Source organism: Schistocerca gregaria, chromosome 3 (assembly GCF_023897955.1).
Source record: "Schistocerca gregaria isolate iqSchGreg1 chromosome 3, iqSchGreg1.2, whole genome shotgun sequence".
Taxonomy (NCBI): Eukaryota; Metazoa; Arthropoda; class Insecta; order Orthoptera; family Acrididae; genus Schistocerca; species Schistocerca gregaria.
Window position 1 is genome coordinate 137581422 of NC_064922.1, and position 14774 is coordinate 137596195.

The 14774-nt window shown below is 44.4% G+C and overlaps 1 protein-coding gene across 1 annotated transcript in view; it reads right to left on the bottom strand.

The window, feature by feature from the left end:
- Nucleotides 1-14774, bottom strand: part of LOC126355338 (coiled-coil and C2 domain-containing protein 2A) — a 536251-nt gene that overhangs the window by 324455 nt on the left and 197022 nt on the right. Inside the window, exon 6 of the mRNA XM_050005633.1 lies at nucleotides 4627-4780. Coding sequence (XP_049861590.1) covers nucleotides 4627-4780 — 154 coding nt within the window. The remainder of the gene's footprint in view (nucleotides 1-4626; nucleotides 4781-14774) is intronic.

Consider the following 14774-nt stretch of genomic DNA (forward strand, 5'->3'; position numbering starts at 1 on the left):
CAGTAGTTCATGAGATAATTGCTGTAATAATGGAGTCACTTTCAGTCCATAAAAAACAAATTCTTACAACAGTTATGATCGTAGATCTGCATAACATCTCAAGAGTTCTACCGAAAAATGTCAGTTAAACCCTTACTCGAACTAAGCGAAACCTTGTCCTCAGGTAGCAGGAAAGTTCGATCCCCAATTCGTTGTCTAATTTAACTAAATTATTTAAATTAAAATTGTGGAAGAGGTACATTTGGAAACCTTTTTAATTACTGTGGAAACGTAAATTTAATCGGCAGTGGGAAGCGTTTTAGAATCTGAAGTGCTATGGAGATTCTGTGGTAAGAATTCGCGGTGCTCTCTTAATATAGTCAATGGAGACTGTGAAAACATTTTCACGTTTGGAAGACTTTCATGGCTACATACCAGCTCCAGAACATTTATTAAACAGAAGAATATCGTGGAATTATGTTAAAAGAAAAGGCGAAGATTTCGGCATCATGTCTTTCAAGCGCTGGGTAACTGATATTTATGAACCATAACTCCCACAAAGATGCATAATCTACCAGAAATGAAAAGTCTTCTCGGCTAGGAAGAATTTAAAGTGATAGATGCTAGAGGAATTCTCTTCACACCGTCTTATCCTGCCTTCCAAAACGTGTCAGATGCCACGGCCGATACCGGATGGAAAATGTCCTCGAAACAATAGATAAAGAAGGTCGTCATGGTCATCTTAATTTACTTAGGTACACCTTCATGCTGAAACGTTTCGTTGCAGAAAAATGCTGCGGAACTATTATTCAAATTTTGTAGAGGAAACTGTACAATTACACCATGTCTACCAAGAATACTGGAAAAAATATGTATTTCTCGAAAGTCGGATGCCAACTTCACCAGCACTGAAAATAGTTCACTCACTACTGCGGTTACCTCACAAACAATTATCAGCACAATAAATGTCATTGCGGTTTTCTCCGATAACACTTGGTTAGATATTCCGAACTGCAATCATATTTTTTCTCTAATTGGCAAATAATTTTCTTAGAAGATTAAAATTTTCCCGAGTTTTGTTGTTTTCCTCGCGAAATTCAAAAGAAGTATAGAGATTTTGTGCTGAGTCGACACCAACACCTTGCACAGCGCATTTTGATAACTTGGTTGAGCCCAGAAGAGGAGCTGCAGGCGATACCGTGCTGTTGGCAAAGGCACCTGCGTCGGTCGTCTGCTGCCGTAGCCCATTAACGCCAAATTTCGCCGCAGTGTCCTAGCGGATACGTTCGTCGTACCTCCCACATTCATTTCTGCTCATTCCGCGCAGTGTTGCTAGTCTGTTAGCACTGACAATTCTACGCAAACGCCGCTGCTCCCAGTCGTTAAATGAAGGCCGTCGGCCATTCCGTTGTCCGTTGTGAGTGATAATTCCTGAAATTTGGGATTCTCGCACACTCTTGATATGGTGGACCTCGGAATATTGAATTCCCTAACGATTTCCGAAGGGAAATGTCTAATACGTCCAGCTTCCCAAACATTCCGCGTTCATAGTCTGTTAATACCCGTCGTGCGGCCATAATCACTTCGGAAACCTTTTCACATGAATCACACGACAAAGGAAACTTCCCATCGTCCCCCCTCCCCCCCCCCCCCTTCAGATTTACTGTTAAAATGTCTCAGCGGACAGCCCGTCAGAACTTGAACCCAGATCAGGCATGAGAACAGAAAGAAGGTGTACTGAACTGTGACAAAAGAAGGAGACCGTTTATAAAACACTAATACGACCTATTCTTGGGTACTGCTCGAGCGTTTGGGATCCCTATCAGTTCGGATTGAGGGAGGACATAGAAGCAGTCCAGAAGCGTGTTGCTAGATTTGTTACTGGTAGCTTAGATCATGACGCGAGTGTTACGGAAATGCTTCAGAGGAAATTTAGAGAACCAGCATTTGAGGCTGACTGCAGTACAATTTTACTGCCGCCAACTTATATTTCGCGGAAAGACCACAACGATAAGATAAGAGAGATTAGGGCTCGTACAGAGGCATATAGGCAGTCATGCTTCCCTCGTTCTGTTTGGGAGTGGAACAGGGAGAGTAGATGCTAGTTGTGGTACGAGCTACTCTCCGCCACGCACCGTATGGTGGATTGCGGAGTATGTATGTAGATGTAGATGTAGAAAATAGAACAGTCCACGCTCAAGATGCGCAACATCGACCAAATTTGAACAGCTGTGGCGTCGTGGTTGTGTGGTTACGGTATCGGAATGCGGAGGGGGAGATTTGTGTTCAAATGCCTCTCGTGACATTTTCTTTTTGTTCACAAAATTATGAACTATCCATCCGGTCACTCATATGCCTGTTCGCTATGCTCAAATTTATGTCTGTGTCGTGGTGTAATGTCCGTTTTGCAAGACCGGCAAAGGAAATCAGACTTACATACCTCCTATTTGTTCTACGCATGTGTCATATGCTGTGTCTCTTGCGTTCCGTTTTGGAGGTGTTGACTCTTGAATTCCTTGTTGTAACATAGTTCATACACGTCTATTTGCTGTTTTCATTCTGTGAGATGTCTATGCGGGATCTCGCTTGCTCTCACTATTTATTACATTCGCTTGCGAAGGTAATATATTCTTCTTCCCACATGACTCGTATTGTGTTTCTGTAACCAATGTATAGTATGGCAATTGCCAAGACTAAAGAAGAAGAGCAAACTCGTCAGTGTCCGGACGGAATGTTCAGAGAAATGGGACACGAGGGAGATTTGAACACGGTCCTCCCCCTTTGTAGTCAAACATCTTGACCACACAACCCCGACACCGTGGTTCTTGCAGTTCTCTCGATGTTGCTGATCTTGAGCTTGGACCGTTCGCTGTTTCTATTTTCCTTCAGTACACTTTATTCCTGTATTCATGCTTGACCTGTGTTCAGTTTCTGACAGGCTATCCAATGGGCCATTTTACCACTAAATCTGAGAGGAGTGCGATGTGGAGTTTCCGTTGAGAGTACACATGACAGCTCCGCTAGTAAACTGCCGTTTTTTATGCCTTGTGTACGCGATACAACCGCCATTTGTATATAAGCAAGCCGCTATCCCATGACTTTTGTCACCTGTGTATTTAGAAATTAAAAAAAAAGTACACTACTGGCCATTAAAATTGCTACACCACGAAGATGGCGTGCTACAGACGCGGAATTTAACCGACAGGTAGTTGATGCTATCATTTACAAATGATTAGCTTTTCAGAGCATTCTCACAATGTTGGCGCCGGTGGCGACACCTACAATGTGCTGACATGAGGAAAGTTTCCAACCTATTTCTCATACACAAACAGCAGTTGACCGGCGTTGCCTGGTGAAACGCTGTTGTGATGCCTCGTGAAAGGAGGAGAAATGCACACCATCACGTTTCCGACTTTGATAAAGGTCGGATTGTAGCCTATCGAGATTGCGGTTTATCGTATCGCGACATTGCTGTTCGCGTTGGTCGAGATCCAATGACTGTTAGGAGAATAAGGAATCGGTGGGTTCAGGAGGGTAATACGGAACACCGTGCTGGATGCCAACGGCCTTGTATCACCAGCAGTCGAGATGACAGGCATCTTATCCGCATGGCTGTAACGGATCGTGCAGCCACGTCTCGATCCCTGAATCAACAGATGGGGACGGTTGCAAGACAACAACCATCTGCACTAACAGTTCGACGACGTTTGCAGCAGCATGGACTTATCAGATCGGAGACCATGGCTGCGGTTACCCTTGGCGCTGCATCACAGACAGGAGCGCCTGCGATGGTGTACTCAACGACGAACCTGGACGCACGAATGGCAAGTTCTGTTTACAGCATCATGATGGTGGCATCCGTGTCTGGCGACATCGCGGTGAACGCACATTGGAAGCGTGTATTCGCCATCGCCATACTAGCATATCACCTGGCTTGATGGTATGTGGTGCCATTGGTTACACGTCTCGGTCAGCTCTTGTTCGCATTGACGGCACTTTAAACAGTGGACGTTACATTTCAGATGTGTTACGGCCCGTGGCTCTACCCTTCATCTCCCTGCGAAACCCTACATTTCAGCAGGATAATGCACGAGCGCATGTTTCAGGTCCTGTACGGGCCTTTCTGGATACAGAAAATGTTCGACTGCTGCCCTGGAGAGGACATTCTCCAGATCTCTGACCAATTGAAAACGTCTGGTCAATGGTGGCCGAGCAACTGGCTCGTCACAATACGCCAGTCACTACTCTTGATGAACTGTGGTATCGTGTTGAAGCTGCATGGGCAGCTGCACCTGTACACGCCATCCAAGCTCTGTTTGACTCAATGCCCAGGCGCATCAAGGCCGTTACTACGGCCAGAGGTTGTTGTTCTGGGTACTGATTCCTCAGGATCTATGCAGCCAAATTGCGTGAAAGTGAAATCACATGGCAGTTCTACTATAATATATTTCTCCAATGAGTAGCTGTTTATCATCTGCATTTGTTCTTGGTGTAGCAATTTTAATGGCCATTAATGTATTTTTCTCGCAAGTCGGGCGTCAACTTGACGTGATTGGTGTGTGCACATTGCACTGTGTGTGTGTGTGTGTGTGTGTGTGTGTGTGTGTGTGTGTGTGTGTGTGCGCGCGCAGATGCACGGCGTCCCACCTGCGCGCGAACTCTGCGTGCCAGGGCGGGAGCCGGGCCGGCCGTCCCCGTCAGCTGTGGGCTCATCCTGCTGCTGCTGCTGCTGCTCCACCTGCGCCGCTGCTGGCACCTCCTCCGGCCACACCTGCGTGAAGAAGTCGTAGCCCGCGGACACCTGCAACACGCAGCGGCCGCCGCCACTCAGCACGCACATCCTCCTCGAACTGTCACAGCTCCGCAATGCGCAGTCAACAGTCACCCACGTAATACCATCGCCAGCAGACGAGAACCAAGCATCTGGAAACTTGAGTCATACGAGAAGGACGACGCTCTGGAAGTCAGTCAACCAACTTCGCTCTGGTGCCAGAACGAGCACCGGAACTAATCTCCACAGAAACGGTCTTATTTTGAAGTCTGTGAACTGTGAATGTCGGGCTTGAAATGTAAGTGTCGTATGGCACCGTTGGCTAGGATAACCCACGGAAAGGGAAAACGTTTTCTACCTTCGGGCACATTGGCCCCTGCCCTTGTTTATATGTCAAAGTTGTTTCTTATGTCGGTGTTTGTCACGTTTGTGTTATGTAATGATGATGATGATGACAAAACGGGAGAGGGCGACAGCCGGTGCCTACGCATAGCTTACTCCTCTCGAACGGCACCGAGAGCGCCGGCACGGTAGCTCAGCGTGTTCGGTCAGAGGGTTAGCTGCCCTCTGTAATAAAAATAAAAAAAAAACTGACTTAATTGATCAACAACGAACTTAAACGGATGTCTTACTACGTCCGCCCCGAACAGATGCAATGAACAAAAGCGAACAAAATGAGATAAAAAAAATGCGACGGACGGATCACCATCAACAGTGACACATGCCCTCAATCCGTGAGACTTCGCGAAGATGTTCGGAATTTCACGCAGGACTTTGGCTCGAAGTCCGCTGATGGGACCGCGCTTCTACTACTGTCGCAGTTTCGAATCCTGCCTCGGGCATGGAGTGTCTGATGTCCTTAGGTTAGTTAGGTTTAAGTAGTTCTAAGTTCTAGGGGACTGATGACCTCAGATATAAGTCCCACGGTGCTCAGAGCCATTTGAACCATTTTGCGGGCACGTGACGCATTAAGGAAAAAATGTAAGCGGAAGAGACACGAATGGGCAGTCATCATATCGAAGACAAGGTCCATAAATGCGGAAATACACTTACGTAAGTGATTTTGACAAAGGGCAAATTATTGTGGCTCTGTGGCAGGAAACGCTGAAGCTCGTCAGCTGTTGCGTACTATGGAAGGTGTTCGAAGGATGATGCAACAAGCGTAGGGCATATGGTATTGGACGACCACGCCTCATCACAAAACGTGGACGTCAGAGGACCCCCCACTGCGTTATCCAGCATAGACAGCAATCTGTGGCAGATCTGACGACAGAGTACAATGCTGGCGCAGGCAGACGCGTTTCGAAGCACACCATTCAAAGGCCACTGTTGAATATGGAGCTCCACATCACTCGATCCCTACGTATTCCTGTGTTGGCTCAACGACATCGTCAGTTGCAATCGCAGGGGCACAGCAGCACTGACTTTCCACAGTGGATCAATAGAAACGTGTCCTCTGCCGAATGAATAGCATTTCTTCTTACTTGAGGTCGATGGTTGGGTCATTACACGCCGTCATCCTGACGGATGGCTGCTTGGAAAGTGCACCGCGTCACAGATACAGGCCAGTGAGAGCAGAACTATGCTATGGGGTACACTGAGTTGGGTTTCCGTGGGACCTATGTTAGTACTCCCAGACACTGTAACAACGTAAACATTATTGCGGACAACATGCACCCCTTCTCTGATGGCGAGGACATCTTCCATCAGGATAACTCTCCGAGACACAAGACCAGAATCGTGCTGAACTGGTTTGAGGAGTATGATAGTGAACTCATAGTGATGCCTCAGCCAGCAAATGTGCGTGATCTGTACCCACTGGAACACATATCGGGCGCCCGTAGTTTGCGGGAATTTAGTAGTCTGTGAGTAGACAGCTGTAAACCTATCACGCACTTGTAGAATCCATGCCAAGCAGAATTCTGCTGTACTGCGTTTGCATAGTGGACCAATATACTATCAGTCAGGTGGCCATCATAACATTTTGGCTCGTTGGTGCGCAGTGCAGGACCGTCTTTATCATCTACGTATTTTTAGGCTGAACGTGTGGTGGGGCTCTGCCAGGGTAAATATTGTGATAACCAAGCCAAAAAATAACATTTTAGAGCAATTTTCGAATTAAAAACCTATAACGTAGAATTTAACGTCTATTTTTTCCTTGTTGAAATTATTCTGTATAATTTATGGTCTAATAAAATGATAAAATTAAAGAAGTAAAAGAACTGAAATAATGCTACTAGTCAAGACGATTTATTAACGACCGTATTATTAATTATATTTCTTTTTTAAAAAAAGAACAAAAACTTGAGTTTCATGTCAATGGAAAGATCAGAATTTCAATATTGAAAAAAATCATCGTAACTACAAGGAAACATGTTTAGTAAACAAATACAAGATACGAAAGGGAATGTAACTACCTAGCATATCATACTTACATTTAATTCATAGATGGTGCTTCACCAAACAAACAGCCTCAAAGACAACGTTTCAAATAATCTTATTGACTAAATGGTTAACGCCTACACTACATATCAACGGAATTGCCTCAAAATATCACTTTCAATAGTGAGCGAAGGCAAAACTTTTGAGTTCGTCATCTTCGAATCTTTTTAACTTCTCACGGTTGGGGTTTAGAGTCGTACAGAGTTCACGGTCAACTCTGGTAGTCTGTCTGCAGCCCGCTATAGTCTTCTGGCGCTGCTGCCTTTTTATAGGCAATCGTACCTCCTGGAGCTCCAACGTTATTCACTAGAACACGGGTGGGCAGCCAGCAGCCCGACACCCGCTCGCAAACTGAACGAAAGTCAATGCAAAATGAGCAGGTACCATCTGAAGAGTATGGAGTAAACACCGTTGTCGTCAACTAATAGAAATGGTATGTGTAAAAGCAGTATAATTATTAAACTGCATACTTACTGCCTGTACTGATGACTCGCTGGTATTATCAGTAGTACTGACAAAATTGTCAGAAGTTCGCTCTCTGTGCCCTGGTTATAAGATTCATCTTTTTTTTGTAAAGATTTTGGAAATGAATGACAGTTGGGTTTGCTTTGGAAAAATTGATTTGAACAGATGTAGCTCTTTGCAGTTCGAAACAGCGTGTCCCGTTTCATTTTTGCTGCCCGTCTCTACTTTAGCTACTGTCGCTTCGATTGGTGCAATTGAACGTTAAACACACTTTAGGCACGTTTAATTTATATTTCGCTGAACAAATTGCAAAGAAAAATTAAACGAGTCTCCAAATAAAGCAGTTCACTTTCCACACAGACAAACACCAGACTGTCTCCCTTCAATGTGCGGTCGACTTAACACTGGCTGTAACTCGTGTGTTAACCTCCCTATGATATTTAAACTCGTTGCTCATGACACAGAGCAGTGAAAGTTTTGGTTACTTAGCGCAAGCGCAGTGCCGTTCTGCCGCTGCTGAATTCGAACAACAAAGAGAAACAAGCTTGTAGTGTGGTCACTTAATATATTTCATATACAGAAACAACCCAACCTATGCGATCATTCATCAAAAAATTTCTGGACAATCATTTAAAAATGCTTGCAATAGTTTTGAGGTTACTTACACACTAAATTTCAAACAATCGAATGTCCTATCTACGGCTAAAAATCGCGAAGCTAGTCCTAATTGACTGGGATTGCCTATCTCACTGCCTTTGGTTTCCTATTCTTCCTCGTATTAACATTAGTTAATAAATCATGTCCGTTGTGAACTACTAGCTTACTGAAACTGGTAATAGTGAAGGGAATTTGTAATAAATTAGCTCGAACTAGCTGCTCTTTTATTCAAGTTTATTTTCAAGGTGTCTGGTAGTCTATCTTATCTTCAAAAGGTTATATTTACTTAACTGTTGTAAATTTTGTTTCTTTACTAATTGCGTTGTAGAATTTTGCAATGGAAGCTTTTAAGACAGTTGCTGTAAAACGTCGTAAGTAAAGAAACAATACTTATGAGGCGTAAATAAAGTGATTGGTTGATTAGGGGCGTGGACCATACATCGAGATCATCGGTCCCATCGGATTAGGGAGGGATAGGGAAGGAAGTCAGCCGTGTGCTTTCGAAGGAACCATCCCGGCATTTACCTGAAGCTATTCAGGGAAACCATAGAAATCCTAAATCAGGATGGCCGGACGCGGGTTAGAACCGTCGTCATCCCGAATGCGATTCCAGTGTACTAACCACAGCGCCATCACGCTTGGTCGTAAATAAATCTAAACCTCTGAAGGTAGGGGTGAACGTAAAATGAATGTACTCTGAAAAACGCGTGTTTTGAGGCATAATTTGGTGGCGTGGAGTGTCGGGATAAGTGTGTCACTCACATAGGTGCGTTACCTCATAGCGGAACTCGCGAGATGTACGGCCCCCACCCCAACAACGAACTTGTGACGTCACACAAGTCGGATTGTCCGCCATACTTCGCGAACGCTCGGCTCCGTGCAGGGCCCCTAGGAAATTAACATGTCAATGAAAAGGTAACAAGCAAAGGTCGTAACCTTCTCGAGTGCTAACGAATATTTGCATGCATTTAAACGCGCAGTTTCGAATTATTAGGCCTTCCTGAAACAGTTACTCGCTCCCCGCCAGAGAGCGCTGCTGGCACTCGTATGACCCGCGAGTGCTCGTGTCACGTAACATGGCGGCCTGCGAGTTTAAGGGGCGCAGTGGGATGGTGGGAGGGGTGGGGGCGTGGCTGGCATTCGTAAAAACACGTCCTATTTAAAAGATGCATCAAATCGACGATCTTGAAGACACGGCAATGAGATTTTGTACCATGCCTTTACATTAAATTAGCACGTTTATTATTTAGTTCCTTGAATTATATATATTTAGCTTTCTTTACGGAATTTAATAATTTTATTTTCAAAAAATAATATATTTACCTTTTTCTCGGAAACTATTCAGGAGATTTCTACAAAAAAATTTCTGTTTAATGTATTTGCATATAGCAGCTTCTCCCACGGATGTTTTTTTTTTTTTTTTAATACATGGAATAGGAGAATTTTAATAATTTTTAAATTATATTTCTGTAAGGGAAATTCGTGAAAAATTTCGAGTACTTTGCACCATATGTCAGCTTACAATCAGAATTTCGAAATTTACTCTTGAGGTATCATTTATTTGGATTACAGAAATAAATATACAAAATTTCACAATTCTAGCCTTCATAGATTCTGAGAAGGAGATACATAAACACTAAATAACATAATTTACAGCAAATTCGATGTAAAATTGAACCTAACTTTTTTTCTTGTGCTACCTTTCAGAAGGCCTCGGATTTGTACTCAGCGTCTTTTTTCCTTTCAACGCTTCTCCAACGGTTTCTTGTTTTCTGCCATCTTTCCTTTACCAGGTATTTAACTGACTTTTCACTTGCAGAGAGGCGCTATAAATCGATTCGCTCTAATACCTCCATCATCCTCAGTCAATTTAGAGAGTCATTTGGATTCCGTGTTTTGCCACGAACACACTTTTTTAGAAGTCCAGGATCGGCCAGAAACCTGCAATTGGGCTTGACAACATCCATGATACAATTAGGAAGCCTCTCCTTGTGAATGTAGTCCACGGGTTCGTTGTTCACAGAGCTAGTATTGAAGTGTTGCTTCAAAGAGTGGGAGTGTCAGGAAGGTCGCGATACACAATTCATTATTTTTCACGCACTTCAGATGAGATTTCATCATTGAAACCTTGGAAACTTATTGTCCATGAGTTCTGCTAATAAGTAAACAAAATGAACTGAAAATTGAACGGTCCGTCTGTAAGTGTGGGAGTCAGGCCAGCGTATTGCCAAAGCTTGCTCACGCCTGCCCTAGACAATTTACATTTAAGCGCCAAAGAAACTGGTATAAGCATGCGCATTCAAATACAGAGGTATGTAAACAGGAAGCAGACAGCGCCGCTGTCGGGAACTATTAAGACAAGAAGTGTCTGGCACAGTTGTTAGGTCGGTTACTACTGTCCAATGGCATGTTATTAAGATTTGAGTGAGTTTGGACGTGTCATTATAGTAGGCGAACGAGCATTGGGACACAGCATCTCCGACGTAGCGATGGAGTTGGGATTTTCCCGTATGACTTTTTCACGAGTGTACCGTCAATTCCAATCCCAAAGAAAGCAGGCGCTGACAGATGAGAAAATTACCGAACTATCAGTTTAATAAGCCACGGCTGCAAAATACTAACGCGAATTCTTTACAGACGAATGGAGAAACTGGTAGATGCAGACCTCGGGGAGGATCAGTTTGGATTCCGTCGAAATGTTGGAACACGTGAGGCAATACTGACCTTACGACTTATCTTAGAAGAAAGATTAAGAAAAGGCAAACCTACGTTTCTAGCATTTGTAGACTTAGAGAAAGCTTTTGACAATGTTGACTGGAATACCCTTTTTCAAATTCTAAAGGTGGCAGGGGTAAAATACAGGGAGCGAAAGGCTATTTATAATTTGTACAGAAACCAGATGGCAGTCATAAGAGTCGAGGGGCATGAAAGGGAAGCAGTGGTAGGGAAGGGAGTGAGACAGGGTTGTTGCCTCTCCCCGATGTTATTCAATCTATATATTGAGCAAGCAGTAAAGGAAACAAAAGAAAAATTTGGAGTAGGTATTAAAATTCATGGAGACGAAGTAAAAACTTTGAGGTTCGCCGATGACATTGTAATTCTGTCAGAGACAGCAAAGGACTTGGAAGAGCAGTTGAACGGAATGGACAGTGTCTTGAAAGGAGGATATAAGATGAACATTAACAAAAGCAAAACGAGGATAATGGAATGTAGTCAAATTAAATCGGGTGATGCTGACGGAATTAGATTAGGAAATGAGACACTTAAAGTAGTAAAGGAGTTTTGCTATTTAGGAAGTAAAATAACTGATGATGGTCGAAGTAGAGAGGATATAAAATGTAGACTGACAGTGGCAAGGAAAGCGTTTCTGAAAAAGAGAAATTTGTTAACAACGAGTATAGATTTAAGTGTCAGGAAGTCGTTTCTTAAAGTATTTGTGTGGAGTGTAGCCATGTATGGAAGTGAAACGTGGACGATAAATAGTTGAGATAAGAAGAGAATAGAAGCTTTCAAAATGTGGTGCTACAGAAGAATGCTGAAGATTAGATGGGTAGATCACATAACTAATGAGGAGGTATTGAATAGAATTGGGGAGAAGTTTGCGGCACAACTTGAAGAAGGGATCGGTTGGTAGGACATGTTCTGAGGCATCAAGGGATCACCAGTTTAGTTTTGGAGGGCAGCGTGGAGGGTAAAAATCGTAGAGGGAGACCAAGAGATGAATACACTAAGCAGATTCAGAAGGATGTAGGTTGCAGTAGGTACTGGGAGATGAAGCAGCTTGCACACGATAGAGTAGCACGGAGAGCTGCATCAAACCAGTCTCAGGACTGAAGACAACAACAACAACAACCGTCAATATCAGGAATCCGGTAAAACATCAAATCTCCGGCATCGGTGCGGCCGGAAAAGAATCCAGGACCAACGACGACTGAAGAGAATTGTTCAACGTGACAGAAGTGCAAGCCTTCCAGACATTGCTGCAGATTTCAGTGCTGGGCCATCAACAAGTGTCAGCGTGCGAACTATTCACGAAACACCACCGATATGAGCTTTCGGAGCCGAAGGCCCACTCGTGTACCCCTGATGACTGCACGACACAAAGCTTTACGCCTCGTCTGCGACCGTCAACACCGACATTGGATGATTGATGACTAGAAACATCGGACGAGTCTCGTTTCAGATTGTATCGTTGGACGTGTACGGGTATGGAGATGGATCCACGGACCCTGCATGTCCGCAGGGGAGTGTTCAAGCTGGTGGAGGCTTTGTAATGGTGTGGGGTGTGTGCAGCTGGAGTGATGTGGGAGCGCTGATACGTCTAGACACAACTCTGACAGGTGACACGTACGTATTCATTCTGTCTGATCACCTGCATCCATTCATGTCCACTGTGCATTCCGACGGACTTGGGAAATTCCAACAGGACAATACGACAACCCACATGTCCACAAATGCTACAGAGTGACTCCAGGAACACTCTTCTGAGTTTAAACACCTTCACTGGCCACCAAACTCCCCATACATGAACATTACTGAGCATATCTGACGTGCCTTGCAACGTGCTGTTCAGAAGAGTTCTCAACCCTCTAGTACTCTTAAGGATTTACGGACAGCCCTGCAGGATTCATAGTGTCAGTTCCCTCCGGCACTACTTCAGACATCAGTTGAGTCCATGCCACGACATGTTGCGGCACTTTTGCGTGCTCGCGCGGGCCCTACATGGCTGACAGCGAAATAAGTGTCCGAGGAATAGGAAAACAACTGAAATCATTCAACAGAAGAAAGTCCACTGGACCTGACGGGATACCAATTCGATTCTACAAAGAGTACGCAAAAGAACTTGCTCCCCTTCTAACAGCCGTGTACCGCAAGTCTCTAGAGGAAGGGAAGGTTCCAAATGATTGGAAAAGAGCACAGGTAGTCCCAGTCTTCAAAAAGAGTCGTCGAGCAGATGCGCAAAACTATAGACCTATATCTCTGAGGTCGATCTGTTGTAGAATTATAGAACATGTTTTTTGTTCGCATATCATGTAATTTCTGGAAACCCAGAATCTACTCTTTGGGAATCGACATGGATTCCGGAAACAGCGATCGTGTGAGACCCAACTAGCTTTATTTGTCCATAAGACCCAGAAAATATTAGATACAGGCTCCCAGGTAGATGCCATTTTCCTTGACTTCCGGAAGGCGTTCGATACAGTTCCGTACTGTCACCTGATAAACAAAGTAAGAGCCTACGGAATATCAGACCAGCTGTGTGGCTGGATTGAAGAGTTTTTAGCAAACAGAACACAGCATGTTGTTCTCAATGGAGAGACGTCTACAGACGAAGCAACTTCTGGCGTGCCAGAGAGGAGTGTTATGGGACCATTGCTTTTCACAATATATATAAATGACCTAGTAGATATGTCGGAAGTTCCATGCGGCTTTTCGCGGATGATGCTGTAGTATACAGAGAAGTTGCAGCATTAGAAAATTGCAGCGACAGTCAGGTTCAAATGGCTCTGAGCACTATGAGACTTAACATGTTAGGTCATCAGTCTCCTAGAACTTAGAACTACTTAAATCTAACTAACGTAAGGACATCACACACATCCATGCCGGGCAGGATTCGAACCTGCGACCGTAGCAGTCCCGCGGTTCCGGACTGCAGCGCTAGAACCGCACGACCACCGCGGCCGGCGAAAGTCAGGAAGATCTGCAGCGGACATGCACTTGGTGCTGGGAGTGGCAACTGACCCTTAACATAGACAAATGTAATGTATTGCGAATACATAGAAAGAAGGATCCCTTATGTATGATTATATGATAGCGGAACAAACACTGGTAGTAGTTACTTCTGTAAATATCTGGGAGTATGCGTGTGGAACAATTTGAAGTGGAATGATCATATAAAATTAATTGTTGGTAAGGCGGGTGCCAGGTTGAGATTCATTGGGAGAGTCCTTAGCAAATGTAGTCCATCAACAAAGGAGGCGGCTTACAAAACACTCGTTCGACATATACTCGAGTATTGCTCATCAGTGTGGGATCCGTACCAGATCGGGTTGACGGAGGAGATAGAGAAGATCCAAAGAAGAGCGGCGGGTTTCGTCACAGGGTTATTTGGTAACCGTGATAGCGTTACGGAGATGTTTAGCAAACTCAAGTGGCAGACTCTGCAAGAGAGGCTCTCTGCATCGCGGTGTAGCTTGCTCGCCAGTTTTCGAGAGGGTGCGTTTCTGGATGAAGTATCGAATATATTGCTTCCCCCTACTTATACCTCCCGAGGAGATCACGAATGTAAAATTAGAGAGATTCGAGCGCACACGGAGGCTTTCCGGCAGTCGTTCTTCCCGCGAAGCATACGCGACTGGGAGGTAATGACAGTGGCACGTAAAGTGCCCTCCGCCACACACAGTTAGGTGGCTTGCGAAGTATAAATGTAGATGTAGATGTAGTTGTAGATGATATTAGG